This window comes from Pelophylax lessonae (genome assembly GCF_965119305.1).
Source record: "Pelophylax lessonae genome assembly, chromosome: 11".
Classification (NCBI taxonomy): Eukaryota; Metazoa; Chordata; class Amphibia; order Anura; family Ranidae; genus Pelophylax; species Pelophylax lessonae.
Window position 1 is genome coordinate 10,074,040 of NC_138778.1, and position 19,442 is coordinate 10,093,481.

At 43.9% G+C, this 19,442-nt stretch overlaps 1 protein-coding gene across 1 annotated transcript in view; it reads left to right on the plus strand.

Annotated features, from left to right (window-relative positions):
* LOC309567091 (myosin-3) overlaps nt 1-19,442 on the plus strand; it is a 76,948-nt gene that overhangs the window by 27,693 nt on the left and 29,813 nt on the right. The window contains exons 11-24 of the mRNA XM_082272415.1: nt 113-231; nt 322-471; nt 1,923-2,093; nt 2,182-2,491; nt 7,315-7,382; nt 8,234-8,321; nt 8,413-8,530; nt 10,731-10,854; nt 11,967-12,103; nt 16,615-16,870; nt 17,424-17,666; nt 17,801-17,977; nt 18,192-18,337; nt 18,977-19,067. Coding sequence (XP_082128541.1) covers nt 113-231; nt 322-471; nt 1,923-2,093; nt 2,182-2,491; nt 7,315-7,382; nt 8,234-8,321; nt 8,413-8,530; nt 10,731-10,854; nt 11,967-12,103; nt 16,615-16,870; nt 17,424-17,666; nt 17,801-17,977; nt 18,192-18,337; nt 18,977-19,067 — 2,198 coding nt within the window. The remainder of the gene's footprint in view (nt 1-112; nt 232-321; nt 472-1,922; nt 2,094-2,181; nt 2,492-7,314; nt 7,383-8,233; nt 8,322-8,412; nt 8,531-10,730; nt 10,855-11,966; nt 12,104-16,614; nt 16,871-17,423; nt 17,667-17,800; nt 17,978-18,191; nt 18,338-18,976; nt 19,068-19,442) is intronic.

The following is a 19,442-nucleotide window of genomic DNA, read 5'->3' on the forward strand; positions in this document are numbered from 1 at the left end:
ACCCAATGTCATAAACATTCCAATGCCACAAAGGAAATCTGAATGTGATTGACTATCATTTTTTTCACTGCTTCTCGGGAATGGCTTTTAAAGAGACAGCTCTGTATTCCAGTGGCCGATAAAACGGCGTACCTCATGGGGTTGAATTCTTCGGACTTGCTGAAGGCGCTCTGCTTCCCTCGGGTGAAGGTGGGGAATGAGTATGTAACTAAGGGGCAGACTCCAGAGCAGGTAGGTTTTACCATACAGAGTTGGTACCATCTTCATCTGTCTCCCTTGTTACTGGTGACCACACCAGCATTAAACCTTTTTTGTATCCAGGTGCACCAAAATGTAAATGCACTTGCCAAGTCCATCTATGAGAAGCTGTTCTTGTGGATGGTGACCCGTATCAACCAGCAACTCGATACCAAACTCCCCAGACAGCATTTCATTGGTGTGCTGGATATTGCCGGATTTGAAATATTTGAGGTTGGTATCAAAACAAACAACTGCTTATCTATTTAGTACTTTATTATATACATGTATTTTCTATTAATGTGCGGGGGGGGGGGGGCAACAGACTTCTGGGTAATGCCCTGCTTATAGGTGGTGGGACACTATATGACCTGTTTATAAAAGGTGGAACCCTTATACTGTACATTTAGGAGGGGAAACTCTACACACCCTTCCATTAGGAGGTAGGGCACTCTATGCCCTGGCTCCTGCCTTAAGAAGGTGGGACACTCTATATCCTGCCTATAATGGATGGGATACCCTGAGCCCTGTCTATAGGTGGTAGTACACCCTATGCCTTGCCTTTGGGAGATAGGAAATTCTATACTCTGCCTATAAGAGGTGGAACCATTTATGCCCTACTTACAGAAGGTGAAACACTATATACCCTATATAACCTGCACTCTATATGCTGCCCAAAGAAAGTTGAACACTCTATGCCCTGCCTATGAGAGATGGGACTCTCTTTGCCCCGCCTGTAGGAGGTGGGACACTATATGCCTTGCCTATAGAAACTCACATTTGGTCGGATGACAAATAACATTTGTAACTTGGAAACCAATTGTTTCCAACCAAAAAGATGTCTGCTATGTCCGGGTGTGCGATGATGTCACACTTCCGGTCTCTTCTCTACGCGTTTCATCAGTGATGACGTCATCAGGGGGTGTCCACACCCCCCGTATTAGGGGTTCCACACCTTGGGGTAAGAGGCAGTATGTTTGGTGTTGGTGGTGGTTCTGTTTGGATCTTTTCACAAATTCCATCTGTTTCTGCTTCTCCATATATCACCTGACTCCCTTTGAAGAGTGGGACTTGTCTACCAGCGCTGTACCCTTTATGAATATACTCATTCATGCCTCTCATATCTTTAAATCCCTAGATATTCCTCCCCTCGGGAATCTATGCCTGTCACTTTGACAATACCATTCTTCTAAGCACTAGTTATCCTATATATTGCCATATGTTTACCATTACTAGTACTTGACCCTAACCATTTTTAGGTTAACTCTTTTTTCACTCTGTGAACGGAGGAACTCATTCCCTATAAGTTCCCTCTTTGTAAGGATATTTCACACTTTTATTTAGAAAATACAGAATCATTTTATTTCAGATAGAGGTCCTATTTTATACCCACACAAAATTTATATAAACCAGATTACCAGCCCTGATTGCCAGGGAGGGTGACCTGCCGATCAAAATAACACAGTGTGCGGGAAGAGGGTGTTATCTAGTTTCAGGGTATTTGTGGATTTGGTACATTTGCACATCTGAAGGAAGCCTCCAGACATACTTAGCAATGGTATTTTGGTGACAATCCAGAAGTCACGGTACGCTGTCACAGGCCGTAAAATGTAATATATACCGCTATACATAAAGTTTTTCAGATTCACAGACTCAATATCATTAAGATATATAATTTCATTTAGTTCAACAGCTTGGAACAGCTTTGTATCAACTTCACTAATGAGAAGCTACAGCAGTTCTTCAACCACCACATGTTTGTACTTGAACAAGAGGAATACAAGAAGGAAGGAATTGAGTGGGAATTCATTGACTTTGGCATGGACTTGGCAGCCTGCATTGAGCTTATTGAGAAGGTAAGTATATTCACCTAGGTAGGTGGCTATTATTATTATCCAATGACTACATCCTTAGAAAAATGTTAATGCTGATTTCCTCAACTAGCCAATGGGCATCTTCTCCATCCTGGAAGAGGAGTGCATGTTTCCCAAGGCGACTGACACTTCCTTTAAAAACAAGTTGCATGACCAACATCTGGGCAAGTCCAGCAATTTCCAGAAGCCAAAAGTGGCCAAAGGAAAAGCCGAGGCTCACTTCTCCCTCATCCACTATGCTGGGACGGTGGACTACAACATCAAGGGTTGGCTGGAGAAGAACAAGGACCCTCTGAATGAAACTGTGGTGGGACTCTACCAGAAATCGTCCATGAAGATTTTGTCCAATCTGTATGCCACCTATCCTGCAGTTGACGCAGGTAAATGTTTAATTGGGTACCACTGTTGTTTTTACTATAGCTGTGGCTGTTATTCTGGTCACTCGGTAACTCTCAATGGCGGTGCTATCTACAGGAGGCCAATTATATTGACATGACAGAAAGTAATGCATACTTGGAAAATAATTCTTTATCTCAATATATGTCTCTGTGGCCCAGTGCAAAATATGAACCGCAGACCTATCACACTTCCTCAATGCATTGGAAACAAATATCACATAAGCCTTAAGGTAAACCTTTGGGCTCCACTTGCATTCGAATATAGTTCCAAGTTCCCAGAGCCACCTGCTCCATTTATCTAAAGAGTGCTTAGGTTTTGTTTCCCAAATATAGATAATAGCTTTCATGGCCCATCACCTGACATACACAATATTGTCAAAAGTATTGGGACACCTGCCTTAATACGCACATGAACTTTAATGGCATCCCAGCCTTAGTCCAATGGGTTCAATATTGAGTTGGCCCACCCTTTGCAGATAAAACAGCTTTAGCATTTCTGGGAAGGCGGTCCGCAAAGTTTAAGAGTGTGTCTATGGAAATGTTTGACCATTCTTCCATAAGCGCACTTGGGGAGGTCAGGCACTGATGTGGTCAAGACGGCCTGGCTCGCAGTCTCCACTCTAATTTATCCCAAAGGTGCTCTACTGTATTGGGTTGAGTTTAGGACTCTGTGCAGGCCAAACAAGTTACCCCACCATGAACTTGCTCATACATGTCTTTATTAACCTTGCTTTGTGCACTGGTGATGTTGGAACAGGAAGGGGCCATCTCCAAACTGTTCCCACAAATTTGGGAGCATGAAATTGTCCAAAATGTCTTAGTATGCTGACGCCTTAAGGGTTCCCTTCCCTGGAACTAAGGGGTCAAGCCCAACCCCTGAAAAATAACACCCCACGCCATATTCCCCCCCCCCCCCCCCCACCAAATGATTTGGACCAGTGCACAAAGCAATGAGCGAGTTTTGGGTGGAGGATACTTATCCATTTATAGGAGAGTATGAGGCTTTGATGACAAGAGCTGAGCCAGGTACTGTAAAACCTCGTGAGTGGGAACTTCTCCTTTAGTTGCTGTCTACTGAACTAAACTTATGCTTCGTACACACACAACGATTATCGGCCGACCAATCGGCCGTCTTTTGTCCAGAGTTGTGTTTTGTTGGAATGTGCCTAGACTGCACACAAATTTTCTCGGCCAACAAAAATCAACTTCAGAAGTGATATCATGTGCTGGTTTACTTTCCGTGTGTTTTTTCTTCTCTGAGCATGCCCAGTCTTGCTCATCAGATTTTTGTCTGCCGAAATCTGTACTGACTGATGGGAAATCGGCCGTTGTGTTGACGGCCAACAAAAATTTTATAGCTTGCACACCAGATTTTATTCGGCCGAAAAGTCGGAGTCGGTTGTCGAAAGCATCATACTAACAAGCCGAAAATCGGCCGATCGGACGTTGGCCGAAAATTCACGGCGAACTATCGACGCGTGTGTACGGGGTATTACTTCCGTTGGTGAAGGACACTCTTGAGGATCAGGAACACAATGGGGGAGATTTACTGAAACTGGAAAGTGCAAAATCTGGGGCAGCTGTGCATAAAAACCATTGGCTTCCAGGTTTTTTTTTTTTTTGCTTAAAGCATAAAGTAGAACGATAAGCAAAATGTTTTTCTTTTTTCATTTTGCATAGAGTAAGGAAGGGGTTATAATAACCCCTGCCAGATTTTTTCCCCTCATCTGATGAATCTACTTAACAGTGTGGCACAGGAAGCAATAAATACTGACAGGTGTTCCAAACCCTCTCCACTCTATCCAAAGCCCCCCCAAAAAAAAAAAGTTTTGCCTTCAGGCTACATTCACACCTGGGTGTTCCGGAATTGAGGGCAGAATCAGGGGAAAAACGGGACGTGTTTTTAATGCCATTACTTAACCACTTGCCGACCAATCACGTTGACTGTACTGCGGCAAAGTGGCTCGTTATTGTCGCTGGACTCCTTCCCCTGTTTTCAGTCACAGCGGGAGTCGGGCCAGGGGAGGAGTGGCGGTGATCGCCGCTGCTCTTCCCCAATCGTCGGGGAATCGAGTTTGGAGATCCGCTCCCTTGTGTAAACAGAGCGGGCGGATCTCCTAAATGACAGACAGTGACAGATTGCAGTGTTCAGCATAGGTGAACCTGCGATCTGTCCCTGTGTCACTCAGTCCCCTCCCCCCACACATGTCAGTAAGCACCAGGCATACATTAACCCCTCCCTCTCCAATAAAATTAACCCCTTCCCTGCCAGTGTCATTTTTACAGTAACAGTGCATATTTATAGCACTGATTACTGCAGTAATGTCACTGGTACCCCAAAAAGTGTCAAAAATGTCAGTCAAGGGTCCGATCTGTCCGCCGCAATGTCGCAGTCCTGCAAAAAAAAATCGCAGATCGCCGCCATTACTCGTTAAAAAAAAAAACAACAACAAAAATGACAGAAATCATTTCATTCCCTTAGTTAGTAAACGCAATAACTTTTGCGCAAACCAATCAAAATACGCCTATTGTGATTTTTTTTTACCAAACATAGGTAGCAGAAAACAAATTGACCAAAAATTTAAAAAAATTTAGATTTTTACATTTTTTTGGGGGGGGGGGGGGGGGAATTTCATATAAAAAAATGTTAAAAATATTGTTATTTTTCAAAATAAATGCTTTTTTTTTGTTTATAGCGCAAAAAGTAAAAATCGCACAGGTGATCAAATACCACCAAAAGAAAGCTCTGTTTGTGGGAAAAAAAGGACGTAAATTTTGTTTTGGTACGGCGTCGCACGACCGCGCAATTGTCAGTTAAAGTCGCACAGCGCCGAATCGCAAAAAGTGGCCTGGACGTAAGACAGCAAAATCCTCCGGTGGTAAAGTGGTTAATGGCACCCTAATCGCAGTGCGATTTTGCTGTGGTTGTCGCACAATAAATCACGCTGCAATTGAAACAAATCGTAACGTGTGACGCTGTAGTCGAAAAGAAGCCCCTGCTCTTTTTTGATCAACAAGCTTCGCGCGTTGCATTTGCAGCGTGATTTATCGCCCCAAAATGATGCAAAGATTGCGGTGCTATTGCAAACATGTCCCACGTTTTGCTGCGATTCTGAAACCAAGAGCAGAATCGCCCCGATTCTACCCGTGATTCCAGAGCACCCAGGTGTGATTTATACTTTAACCACTTGCTGACTGCCGCATGACTATATGCTGCGGCAGTCAGCCTCTCCTGGGCAAAGTGACGTATGGGTACGTCACTCGCCCACGAGCCTGTAGGGGGCGAGCGCGTCCCACCGGCAAGGCGCGCTCCCCCCCGCTCGTTCACTGACATCCCCGCGCGTGTGACCGGCGGCTTCCGATGTCTGCCAGCCACTCGCGATCTCCCGCAGGAGAGGGAGAAAGACAGACGGCTGATGTAAACACAGCCGTCCGTCATTCTCCCTTAGATCATCACTGAGGCTATGAGATCCTGCTATGTAGGATCGTATGTCTGCCTGATGATCTAACAAGCCACGCCCCCTGATAGTTAGAATCACACCCCTAGGGACACACTTAACCCCCTGCTCACCAATAAAGTTAACCCCTTCCCTGCCAGTGCCAATTTTACAGTAACAGTGCATATTTATAGCACTGATTACTGTAGTAATGTCACTGGTACCCCCAAAAGTGTCAAAAATGTCAGTCAAGGGTCCGATCTGTCCGCCGCAATGTCGCAGTCCCGCAAAAAAAATCGCAGATCGCCGCCATTACTAGTTAAAAAAAAAAACAATAAAAATTACATAATTTTTTCCCGTAGTTAGTAAACGCAATAACTTTTGCGCAAACCGATCAAAATACGCTTCTTGCGATTTTTTTTACCAAAAATATGTAGCAGAAAAAAAATTGGCCTAAAATGTTAAAAAATGTTTGATTTTTACATTTTTTTTTTTTTGAGAATTTCATGTAAAAAATTTGAAAAATTTAATTTTTTTCAAAATTGTCGCTCTTTTTTTGTTTATAGCGCAAAAAGTAAAAATCGCACAGGTGATCAAATACCACCATAAGAAAGCTCTGTTTATGGGGAAAAAGGTCGTCAATTTCATTTAGATACATCGTCGCACGACCACGCAATTGTCCGTTAAAGTCACGCAGTGCCGAATCGCAAAATAAGGCCTGGTCTTTGAGCAGCCAATCCTCCGGGGCTTAAGTGGTTAATTGAACAAGCTGACGTTAGAAGCTGATTGGCTACCATTCACAGCTGCACAAGATTTGGCACTCTCCAGTTTTAGTAAATCAACCCCAATATGTTTGTAAAATATGTTCACCTATATTAGGGCTCTTTCACACAGGCGGACCGTTCAGATCTGCCTGTACGTTTTTTTAGCAGATCTGAACCGGTCCCCCCATGCTTCCCTATGGGGCATCGGATGTCAGCGGAGACATGTCAGCTGACATTCGATCCGATCCGTCAAATCTGGACCCTATTTTCCATCCGTCCAGCAGATCGGATCGGATGGGATCGGATGAGAACGGACCGATGGTCCATTCTCATCCGATTCCCCCATAGAGATGTATGGGGCTCTGACAGCTGTATCTCCGCACACAGTACGGATGACAGCTGTCATTCTCCTGCTCAGAGGAGGATCTGCGGATCAATCCCCCGCTGAGAAAAACGGAGTCCGTCCGACGGAGATACTGTGTGAAAGAGCCCTTATACATTGCTGTTCCTATATAGGATGGAGTCCTAAGGTCCAAAAAACACTGGAATTGTTTTATTTTTAGAAAACCATTCTTAGTAAATGTTACACATTTGTCTCTTCTAGGCGAGGGAACCAAGAAAGGAGCAAAGAAGAAGGGATCATCTTTTCAGACTGTGTCAGCGCTTTTCAGGGTAATCTGATCTGATCCTCTTATGAAAACGTAAAAGACAATGTTTTTTTTCATAAAGGAATTAGAGGAAATCTCCGCACACCGGCCAATTTGGATAAAAAGCCAAGAATTCGGATGTGTGTGCAGCTTTGTACAGTTTAAAGCAGAGTTGCGGCCACAAAATCATGCCTGTAGATTTTATGGCATTCGCTTCCTTATCCTTACCTGAGCAATAATTGGATATTCCCGGCCTTTTTTTTTTTTTTTTTAACTTACCTTATTAGAGAGCATAATATACTCACCTTACCATCCACTTCCTCCTTCCTCGGCCGCGCGGGCCGCGCCGTCACTTCCTGTCCCGCAATACGTCCTGGGAGCGTCATTTCCTGTTAGGCGGAGCACAGTGCGGACGCTGCGGTCCCTATGGAAACAAACACTATGCCGATCGCATAGTACTGGACATGCGCGAGATTTCGCGCTGGATTCACCGGCCTCCGCCCACTACAACCAGGAAGCAGGGCAGACATTTCCCCACAACTGACTCGGCGTTTCCAGGACAAAGATGGCGGCGCTCACAATAATTTTTATAAAGTAAGATTTCATGCTTGCAAACATATTATTACAATGTATGAAACAGGATTAGCGGATGTATAGAGGTCGAAGGGTCACTGTTTAGGGGACATTAAAAAAAAAAAAAGGATTCTGTGGCCGGAACTCCGCTTTAAGCTTAAAATAAATAATGATTGTGAATCAATCAAAAGGAGGAGGGGGGGGTAGGCTTAATGTGTAAATTTGGGGTTTCCTCTAGAGATTTAGAAGGAAAAACAAATTGTAGAGTGATTGCTGGAGATAAAGCCTTTTTCAAATTTGCAGGAGAACCTCAACAAACTGATGTCTAACCTGAGGAGCACTCATCCCCATTTTGTAAGGTGCCTTATCCCTAATGAGACTAAAACACCAGGTATGCCGTGTGTGTCTGTGTGCTAGAGATGCCAAGACCAGTCCCAAAATGCACTGCTTCTATAGATTGTTTGTCACTGTGTGCCTGTCAGGTGCTATGGACCATCATCTCGTACTTCATCAGCTGAGATGTAACGGTGTGCTTGAGGGAATCCGAATTTGCAGGAAGGGATTTCCTAACAGGATTAGCTACGCAGATTTCAAGCAAAGGTAAGGCTGGGTGTCTTCAAACTTTAATCTGGAGGATAACAATTAGGGATGATCGAACTTTTGAAAAGTTTGGTTCGACCAGAACACCCGAACTTCCCGAAAGTTCGGGTCCGGATTCCAGAACCCCATTGAAATCAATGGGACCCGATCTTCGCTAATCAAAAAACACCATTCTGAAGCCCTAAAACCCAATAAATGCCCCTAAAAAGTGCCTAGGGTTCTGGGTCATGCCCCAGGGACTATTAATCACACAAAAAAAAGTTCTTAAAAATTGTCGTTTTTTGATAGAGAGCCAATTATTGAAAAAATTATTGAAAAAAAAAATTAGATTTCTTTGGATTTAGTGTCTGAGGGATCTAAAAAGTGTATCTGTGAAGTTTCAGCTCTGTAGCATGTCCAGAACCAGAAAAAAAAGATAATTTTTCTTAGAATTTTTAGTAGAGCAGGGATGGGGTTCCGCTCCTTTAACACCTGGGCGTTTTTGTTTCAGGCGTTTATTGGGCATTTTTTGGGCGTCTTTGGAGGCAGGCATAACATCAGAACTTCTGTGTAGGGGTATATATACACACACACATATATGTATATATACACATACACACATATAGGTGTGAAAGGAGCAGAACCCCATCCCTGCGCTAATGAAATTATTTACAGGGATGTGGCTCCGCTCCTTTCACACCTATATGTGTGTATGTGTATATATACATATATATGTGTGTGTGTGTGTGTATATATACCCCTATACAGAAGTTCAGATGTTATGCCTGCCTCCAAAGACGCCCAAAAAATGCCCAATAAACGCCTGCAACAAAAACACCCAGGTGTGTTGTTTCAGGCATTTATTGGGCATTTTTTGGGCGTCTTTGGAGGCAGGCATAACATCTGAACTTCTGTATAGGTGTATATACACACACACACATATATGTATATGTATATATATATATATATATATATATACACATATACACACATACACACATATAGGTGTGAAAAGAGCGGAACCCCATCCCTGCAAATAATTTCATTAGAGCAGGGATGGGGTTCTACTACTTTCACACCTATATGTGTGTATGTGTATATATATATATATATGTGTGTGTGTGTATATATACCCCTACACAGAAGTTCAGATGTCATGCCTGCCTCCAAAGACGTCCTCAAAAAAGCCCAATAAACGCCTGAAACAAAAACGCCCAGGTGAGAAAGGAGCGGAACCCCATCCCTGCTCTACTAAAAATTCTAAGAAAAATTATCTTTTTTCTATGGCGGTCACCCTGACATGGATGAGTTCTGTCACCCTGGCATAGCAGTCAGAGTCAGTTCACCCTAAACTACACTACGGTCATCCTGACACTTAACACTTTCCCTACAGAAACTAGATTTTTGAATCTAACTATAGTGGAAAATATACCCTAACTACACTAGATATACCTTTCCTCACACTAATAATTGCTAAAAGACACTTTTGCAGCAGGAGTAACAGAAATGCTTCCACTCTCTTCCACAGCCCCTATATTACAGTGCTAGAGATTTGGCGGGGCTATGTTATATACTGGGGGGTGCATTCACTACTGATTGGCCTCTGGACCCCCTAGTCACTCCAATCACATTCCTATCATCCTCTTGCCCCCTCAATTGGTTTTTACTCACGTTTCTGGTCCAATCACGGGCTTTTAAAGCCCAGTTCCTGTCCCATTGCATTTTGGGCGGTTCTGGTGCCGAATTCCGAACTTTTACCGCAAAAAGTTCGGAATTCGGCCGAATTTCGAACAGTCAATGTTCGGGTCGAACCGATGGTCGACCCGAACCGTTCGATCATCCCTAATAACAATAAGAGAACTTGGTTAAAGTGAGGGAGATACCAGGCTACAGTCTAAAAAATTCCTGGCGGTGCAAATATGTGCATTGATGAAGCTGAGTTCTTGATCTACATTAATGGTGGACAGATACGATGGCCAGATCTGCCCCAAAGGGGGTGTTTCCAGGTAATTTTTTTGCAATAAAGATCATGTTATGGTTCAATCTTGTGTGCCTGGCTGGACACCATCTGACTTCTGCAGATAGCATTGGATATGTTGGACAATCCCTGTGTGGATCTCCAAGTCCCTTATTAGGTTAATCTCGTTACAGGGATACATTGTTACATACTGCTGAATGATCCAGGGTGTAGTTCTCATATTCTATCTGTGTGACTTCACAGGTACCGTATATTGAACGCCAGTGCCATACCCGAGGGACAGTTCATCGACAGTAAGAAGGCCTGCGAGAAGCTCCTGGCCTCCATTGACATTGATCACACGCAGTATAAATTCGGACACACCAAGGTAACTCCAAAGCTCTGAATTCACTGCAAATACTAATTACATTCACAGCAAGAAATATGTGTTATAGTTGAGACCAGACTGTTACCTGCTGGGCAATAGACACATCTGCCGGCCAATGAAATCCCTGAGTGTAGGCTGCAATTTAGGAAGAATTTTAGGCATACAAAAATAAACACCTTTTAGTTCAGTTGCTATTTCATCACGAACCATAAAACCACTTTTAAGTTTAGCCAATGTAATTTTCTGAGGATTCAGAAGGATTCTGAAGGATTCCTCAAACGGGTCCAAAGCTTGATTTCGTGGTCACATGGTACATACAAAGGCAACATTTCAGAGCCACACAGGGCCCCTGATAAAGGTCAATTATTGGTCAATTTCAAAATTCCCCCTCATAGGTTTCTCTCATGGATCTTTTTCATAGACCTCTCGTAGATTTCTCTCAAGGGTTCTTAAAAATGCCCCTCATGTATCTCTCTCTTGGATTCTTCTCATACATCCCACTCATTGAACGCTCCAATGGACCCTCACACACTCTGGAAGCCATTTCAAATATTATTCAGCCCAATTTGTTTGTATTCTAATTTTCCTTCAGTGGTGATGGTGACACACGTCATCCAAAGTGGCCGTATAACAACAAAGCCTTTCTTGGCCATTGCTGTAGCAAATTGTATCATGCTTTGCTGGGGTTTATTTTCGCCTTCCTCTGGATCAACAACGGGTATATGGGATTGTATGGTTGGGTTTTCAATACTGTTTTTTTTTTTTTTTTGTTGAACCAGATGGACTTGTGTTTTTTTTCAACCTGACTAACTATGTAACAACAAAGCCTCTCTGAAATATTTATTATTAACATTATTTGGTGACATTACATTTTTTTGTCTTCATGAAAATGAAAATCAGGCCTGGGACATTCCGTTCTGCCACTTCTCAGTTGAATGATGAGATTAACAGCCCCAGAATTTACCCTTAAAAATGAAGTCAGAAATGTCACGCTTGGTTGTCTTTTTCAGCACTTACTAATAATAAGATAATATTTTCCATAGATAAGGGATACTTTTGTGTAACAATTCTTTTACCATTCTGGATGGTTATATATTCGTTTTCCTTCTCAGGTCTTCTTTAAAGCCGGCCTCCTGGGCACCCTAGAAGAGATGCGGGATGACCGTTTGGCCCTCCTCATTATGCGCACACAGGCCTTATGTCGGGGCTTCTTGATGCGGCTGGAGTATAAGAAGATATTGGACAGAAGGTAGAGATCATCCACAAATATAAAAACAGGCTGATGTTCCTTCTACAGGTCTCTGGAGTCAGAGCAGGGGTGTAACTGCAGGGGTTGCAGGGGTTGCAGGGGTAGAGAAATCACTGTCCTCCTTTTTCCTCCTGTAGCTGCAGGAGGAAAATGGAGGAGATTGGTTCCTCTGTATGCTGCCCCCGCCACTCCTCCTATCCAGTTCACTTGTGTTCTGCTGTCTCTGGGCCCCTGTGTGCTCCCCTGGTTCCCCCTCCTCCCCCCCACTGTGCCCCCCCACTGTGCTCCCTCCCCTCTCCTGCTGGCTGCTGCAGGGGAGGTGTCACAATAGAGAACCAGGAAGGGGTCGGTAAATATGTAATTTACCAGCTCCTTCCTTTTCTGAATGGACAGAGTCATAGTCAGTCACATTGTAAAAAAAATAAAATAAAATGATAGAAAATAATACAATTAAAATACCAAAAAATTAAAACTACTGGCACCAGTGGGTTAACTTCCAGGATCGCAAAGGTCACAGTTGCGACCGGGCCCTGGCATTCCACCACTGTGGGGAGGCCCCAAGATGGCAGGAAGGGGGCCCACTGCAGAACTTGTGAAAGGGTCCTGCTGTGGGACCATAATAAAGGGCCCCGCAACAAGAGTAAAGGGCCCCAGGATCAGTGGGAAGAGCCCCAGGATTAAAGGGAAAAGCCCTGGCCAGGGGTCCGGGGGGCCCTTCATGGTTTCCTGCACCGGGGCCCTGAAGGTTCTAGTTACGCCTCTGAGTCAGAGAGTATCTGAGGCACTGAAAAATACGACATTCAGTTTGGAGAATACTCTATCAGAGATTTGACAGGAAAGTTTCCATCCAAATCAAGTTGTAGTTTCATTTTAAGGCTGAGCATTAGGAGAGGAACTTTTAAACTGAATACTCTGCAATATCATCAAGTTTTGGGTTAAGAGATGTGAGGATGCAAGTAATAATTTATTAATATTTATGTAATATGATTCATTATTTATATACTCTGCATTATTTATTTATGTATTTTAATAATATTAATATTATTTTATTACTCTTTTTATTATTATTTTTATTATTTATTTTTGTCTTTTGGTTGAACTTGATGGACATATGTCTTTTTCAACTAAATATGTGAGTTGAATCTCTAGAGCAGCCATTCTCAGTCAGGGTTCTGTGGAACTCAAGGGTTCCTCCAGAGGTTGCTGATGGTGCCTGTATAGTTCTGGACCCAACGCCACTTGGAAAAACCAGCAGAATGACACCAATTAGCTTTTTAGCTGTTTGTAAGAGTGGCATTCTGACCACCTTGATAAAGATGAGCATTCTTTCCACTAACCCTCAGATAATACATTTTTGTAAGGGAAAACAAACGCACGCCACACTTTTCACATATTTATTTGTAAACAGTGGCGGCCCGTGCATAGGGGGCGCCAGGGCGCCGCCCCCCCTACCCCTAAAAAAAAAAGAAAAAAAAAAAAGAAAAAAAAAAAACAAAACGAACAAATAAAGTTGTTCAAAAAAAAAATTGGGTTCGCCGGCCTGAACCCAAGGAACTGGTGGCTGGGGGGGGGGGTGGGGTTACCTCCCAGAAGAGGCGCCGATTGGCTGCCTTCTGGGGAGGTAGGGGGGTATCCTGGGCGCAAGTCTTTGCGGTTGGACACCCCCACTTTCTGATATCCTGGCTGTGATTGGTCCAGTCTACAGCCTGGACCAATCATCATCCAGGATATCGCTGACGTCGCAATGGGGGCGGTGCCGGTGCGTGCGTCAATCACTCACCGTCACCGCCGCTCAGAGAAGAGGAGAGGCCGCCCGCCGGTTCCCGCCGCCGAGACGACGAGGGAGAAGGACCCGCCGCAGAAGAGGAGGAAGAAGCTGAGCCGCGCCGCCGCCAGGTAAGTTTGAACGGAGCACGCACGCTGACACTCTGCAATCATTGGGGGACAATGCTGTGGCGCTCTGCAATCATTGGGGGACAATGCTGTGGCACTCTGCAATCATTGGGGGACAATGCTGTGGCGCTCTGCAATCATTGGGGGACAATGCTGTGGCGCTCTGCAATCATTGGGGGACAATGCTGTGGCACTCTGCAATCATTGGGGGACAATGCTGTGGCGCTCTGCAATCATTGGGGGACAATGCTGTGGCGCTCTGCAATCATTGGGGGACAATGCTGTGGGCACTCTGCAATCATTGGGGGACAATGCTGTGGCGCTCTGCAATCATTGGGGGACAAAGCTGTGGCACTCTGCAATCATTGGGGGACAAAGCTGTGGCACTCTGCAATCATTGGGGTACAATGCTGTGGCGCTCTGCAATCATTGGGGGACAATGCTGTGGCGCTCTGCAATCATTGGGGGACAATGCTGTGGCGCTCTGCAATCATTGGGGGACAATGCTGTGGCGCTCTGCAATCATTGGGGGACAATGCTGTGGCACTCTGCAATCATTAGGGGACAATGCTGTGGCGCTCTGCAATCATTGGGGGACAATGCTGTGGCGCACTCTGCAATCATTGGGGGACAATGCTGTGGCACTCTGCAATCATTGGGGGACAATGCTGTGGCGCTCTGCAATCATTGGGGGACAATGCTGTGGCGCTCTGCAATCATTGGGGGACAATGCTGTGGCACTCTGCAATCATTGGGGGACGATGCTGTGGCGCACTCTGCAATCATTGGGGGACAATGCTGTGGCACTCTGCAATCATTGGGGGACAATGCTGTGGCGCTCTGCAATCATTGGGGGACAATGCTGTGGCGCTCTGCAATCATTGGGGGACAATGCTGTGGCGCTCTGCAATCATTGGGGGACAATGCTGTGACGCTCTGCAATCATTGGGGGACAAAGCTGTGGCGCTCTGCAATCATTGGGGGACAATGCTGGCGCTCTGCAATCATTGGGGGACAATGCTGTGGCGCTCTGCAATCATTGGGGACAATGCTGTGGCGCTCTGCAGTGATTGGGGACAATGCTGTGGCGCTCTGCATTGAAAGGGGCTCGCACGCTGAACTCTGCATTGATGGGGGCACGGAACAGTTGCATTGAAGGGGGCATGCACGCTGAACTCTGCATTGTGGGGGCACAGCACAGTGTTCATTGCATTGAAGGGGGCACAGTGTTTATTGCATTGAAGGGGGCACAGCACAGTGTTTATTGCATTGAAGGGGGCACAGCACATTGTTCATTGCATTGAAGGGGGCACAGCACAGTTGCATTGAAGGGGGCATGCACGCTGAACTCTGCATTGTGGGGGCACAGCACAGTGTTTATTGCATTGAAGGGGGCATAGCACAGTGTTTATTGCATTGAAGGGGGCACAGCACAATGTTCATTGCATTGAAGGGGGCACGCACGCTGAACTCTGTATTGAAGGGGGCATGTACACTGGTCTCTGCATTGAAAGGGGGCATGTACGCTGGTCACTGCATTGAAAGGGGGCATATACCCTCTCCTGTACCATGACCTGTGCCATGCCTGTACCATCACCTGTGCCATGCCTGTACCATCACCTGTGCCATGCCTGTACCATCACCTGTGCCATGCCTGTACCATCACCTGTGCCATGCCTGTACCATCACGTATGCCATGCCTGTACCATGACTTCAAAGTCACGCAATTTTTTACTGCGTTTTTTGACGCGAAGCAATACCTATTACATTTTTCTTTTTGCGCCCCCCCAAAAATTTTGAGCACCAGCCGCCACTGTTTGTAAAATGTTTTGAAAACCATTTATCATTTTCCTTCCACTTCACAATTATGTGCCACTTTGTGTCGGTCTATCACATAAAATCCCAATAAAATACATTTATGTTTTTGGATGTAACATGACAAAATGTGAAAAATGTCAAGGGGTACGAATACTTTTTCAAGGCACTGTATGCATGATCTTTTTACCTGGACAGATTTTACCAACAATTAAAGCGGAGTTCTGGCCTCAAAATCGACCAAATTGATTTTGAGCCATCCGCTTTCTCTAGGTCACCTGAAAAATAAATGGATATTTACGATTTTTTTTTTTGTTTACTTACCTTGATATTGAAAAAAAATATACTCACCTTTCTTCTACTTCTTCCCTCTGCGGCCACGGCCCGCGCCGTCACTTCCTCCTTGCATTGATTCCTGGGAGCTGAACGTCATCGCTCCCAGGAATCAATGCGCCTGCACTGGCCCCGCTCGTCACTTCCGGTGCGGGCGCCTCATTTCCTGCTAAACAGCTTCTGGGCATGCCCAGAAGCTGTGGAGGGATGACACGCCCGCACCGGAAGTGACAAACGGGGCCGATGCAGGGGCATTCTGGGAGAAGAGGACACCAAAGAGGACGCGCTGGCTTCAGCTGCCCACACCTGAGATGGCAGCGCTGGAGAAGAAATTTTCAAGGTAAGTATTTCTTCTAAAAGGTAAGTGTGACCACTGTGGAATGTACTAGCCCTGACTGTCCCGGGGGTATTTTTATCTAAATTTCACCCCCGAGGCCGGAACTCTGCTTTAAATTGTGTTTTTTTTCCAGGGAGGCGATTTATTCAATTCAGTACAACATCCGAGCGTTCATGAATGTGAAGCACTGGCCGTGGATGAAGCTCTACTTCAAGATCAAACCACTGCTTCGAAGTGCTGAGACAGAGAAGGAGATGGCAGCAATGAAAGAAGAATTTGCCAAAACCAAAGACAGCCTGGCCAAGTCGGAGGCGAAGAGGAAAGAGCTGGAAGAGAAGATGGTGAAGCTTCTGCAGGAGAAAAATGACCTCCAGCTGCAGGTTCAATCTGTAAGTATTGACCGATCTGTACAGTGCTGGGAGGGGGACTAGAAATTGTATGCAGCAATATATTGTATGCAGCAATATAGTGCAATATAGTACATATATATATATATACATATATATATATATATATATAGGTATATATATACACACACACACACATATATATATATATATATATATATATATATATATATATATATATATACTTTAACTTATTTATAGTTATTTATTATATTATAATTTATGATTTTGTGTTTGAAACTTTATCATACCCGAGATGATAAAGGTCTTTTCAAACACAAAATCATAAATTATAATATAATAAATAACTATAAATAAGTTAAAGTATATATATATATTTATGTATGTATATATATATGCACAGTAAAAAAAAAATCATATGTAAATAGTTTGTTTGGACTACTCGTCCTTAAGAATTACATGCAAAATAATGGTACCGCTTTCAGAACCTAAAATCGGAAAGAATCATACCGCCAGGGAGGTTAAAAAATCCCAACAGTATTTTCATTGATACATTTTTATTTCTCCTCAACAGGAAACAGAGAACCTAACAGATGCAGAGGAGCGATGTGATCAGCTGATCAAAAGTAAGATCCAGTTAGAAGCCAAGATTAAGGAGCTGAACGAGAGACTGGAGGATGAGGAGGAATCAAATGCTGAGCTGACTGCTAAGAAGAGGAAACTGGAGGATGAGTGTTCCGAACTGAAGAAGGACATCGATGACTTGGAGTTGACCTTGGCTAAGGTTGAGAAAGAGAAGCATGCCATAGAAAACAAGGTATGCAAAATACCACCATACTAGAAAATGCCACCTTTTGGAGGGTCTCAAATACAATCAAGGAATGAAAACAATTTAGGCACATTTTGTGTGAAACATTTTACATTTTTCATTTGTTTTCATTTTGCTGTTAGGTTAAAAACCTCACTGAAGAAATGGCCGCCCTGGATGAAACCATTGTCAAGCTGACCAAGGAGAAAAAAGCTCTACAGGAAGCCCACCAACAGACCTTGGATGATCTTCAAGCTGAGGAGGACAAAGTCAACTCCTTGACCAAACTGAAGATCAAATTAGAGCAGCAAGTCGATGATGTGAGTGACCAGTTAGGACTAGTTGTGCTTTGGTAGGGATTCTTCTTGACTTTCTTATTTTTTTGTAAACCAAATTTGGTGCAAAGCTATCAATATTTTCATATACCTCACTGAAGATTGTACCTTGATGGTAGAGGAACAAAAAAAGATTTAAGAGTTCCTGACATCCCCCTTGTGGTTGATCAGTAAACATCATGTTTAATCTGTCTCCTAGCTGCAAGGTTCACTGGAACAAGAGAAGAAAGTCCGAATGGACAATGAGAGGGCCAAGAGGAAACTCGAGGGGGACTTGAAACTTGCCCAGGACTCCATCATGGACTTGGAAAACGACAGACAACAACTGGATGAAAAACTGAAAAAGTAACGTTTTCTTCAATTTGGTTGAAATGGGATGGGATTTCATTCCCTGCTAGGTCTTATTGTTTACCTATCCTGATTCTATCATGAAATATTTTGTTTTGGTTTTTTTTTTCAATATCTTTTTATTGGGAGTTATTGATACACAGTAATCACAACGTCACATGAAGGGTCACGTGACCAACCAGAAAAATGTTCTCTTTGAGTCAGTACAACGTAAGAGGTGGCAATGAAGTCTTGCATTGTACACATGAGTTATGAGATGTTACTAATACACAACAATTCAAAGTCACATGTTTTAGTTGTTGTTTTCATTTGATTTATTTGTCACCAATCTTAATTTATCTCATAGTTCCGAAGAAGAATCGGCTACAGGTTGCATAAAATAGTAATTCTTTATCTCACACCCTCTATTTTCCAAAGGTATAAATGTAATGCTCCTTGTGATGACAACAGTAGTTTAGCAGAAAAGATGAGTTCTAAAGACCAGACTGGTTGCTATGGGAAATGACTCAGATTTAACGCCAGCCATAAAAATATATTAAAGATATAATCTCTTCTACAGGGGGCTTAATCCTGATTTGCACAAAAAAATTTACATTAACATATGAAATCTCAATAAGGATTCTCTCATTATTTCAGAAAAGACTTTGAGATTAGCCAGCTGCTGAGCAGAATAGAGGATGAGCAACTTCTGGGAACCCAGTCACAGAAGAAAATAAAAGAACTTCAGGTAATCCTTAAACATCTGTTCTCTGGGATATTCCGCCAGGTAATAGTACCTATGAAGGAAGAAAACGGTCGCACACCACCACAGAATCCAATGAAGAAAAGTTCCTTTATTACCATAAGTGGTACAAGGTACAGCAGGGTAGGACAGTAGATGCGTTTAACATGACTGCTACGTGATTGTTCACTTGGTAGTGAAACGCGTCTACTGTCCTACCCTGCTGTACCTCGTACCACTTATGGTAATAAAGGAACTTTTCTTCATTGGACTCCGTGGTGGTGTGCGACCATTTTCTTCCTTCATGCTTCTCCTGGTGGCGAGCCGAGGTTCAGCACCCACCTTGAATCGTGGACTTTGACTAGCCTGAGCGGTGTTATC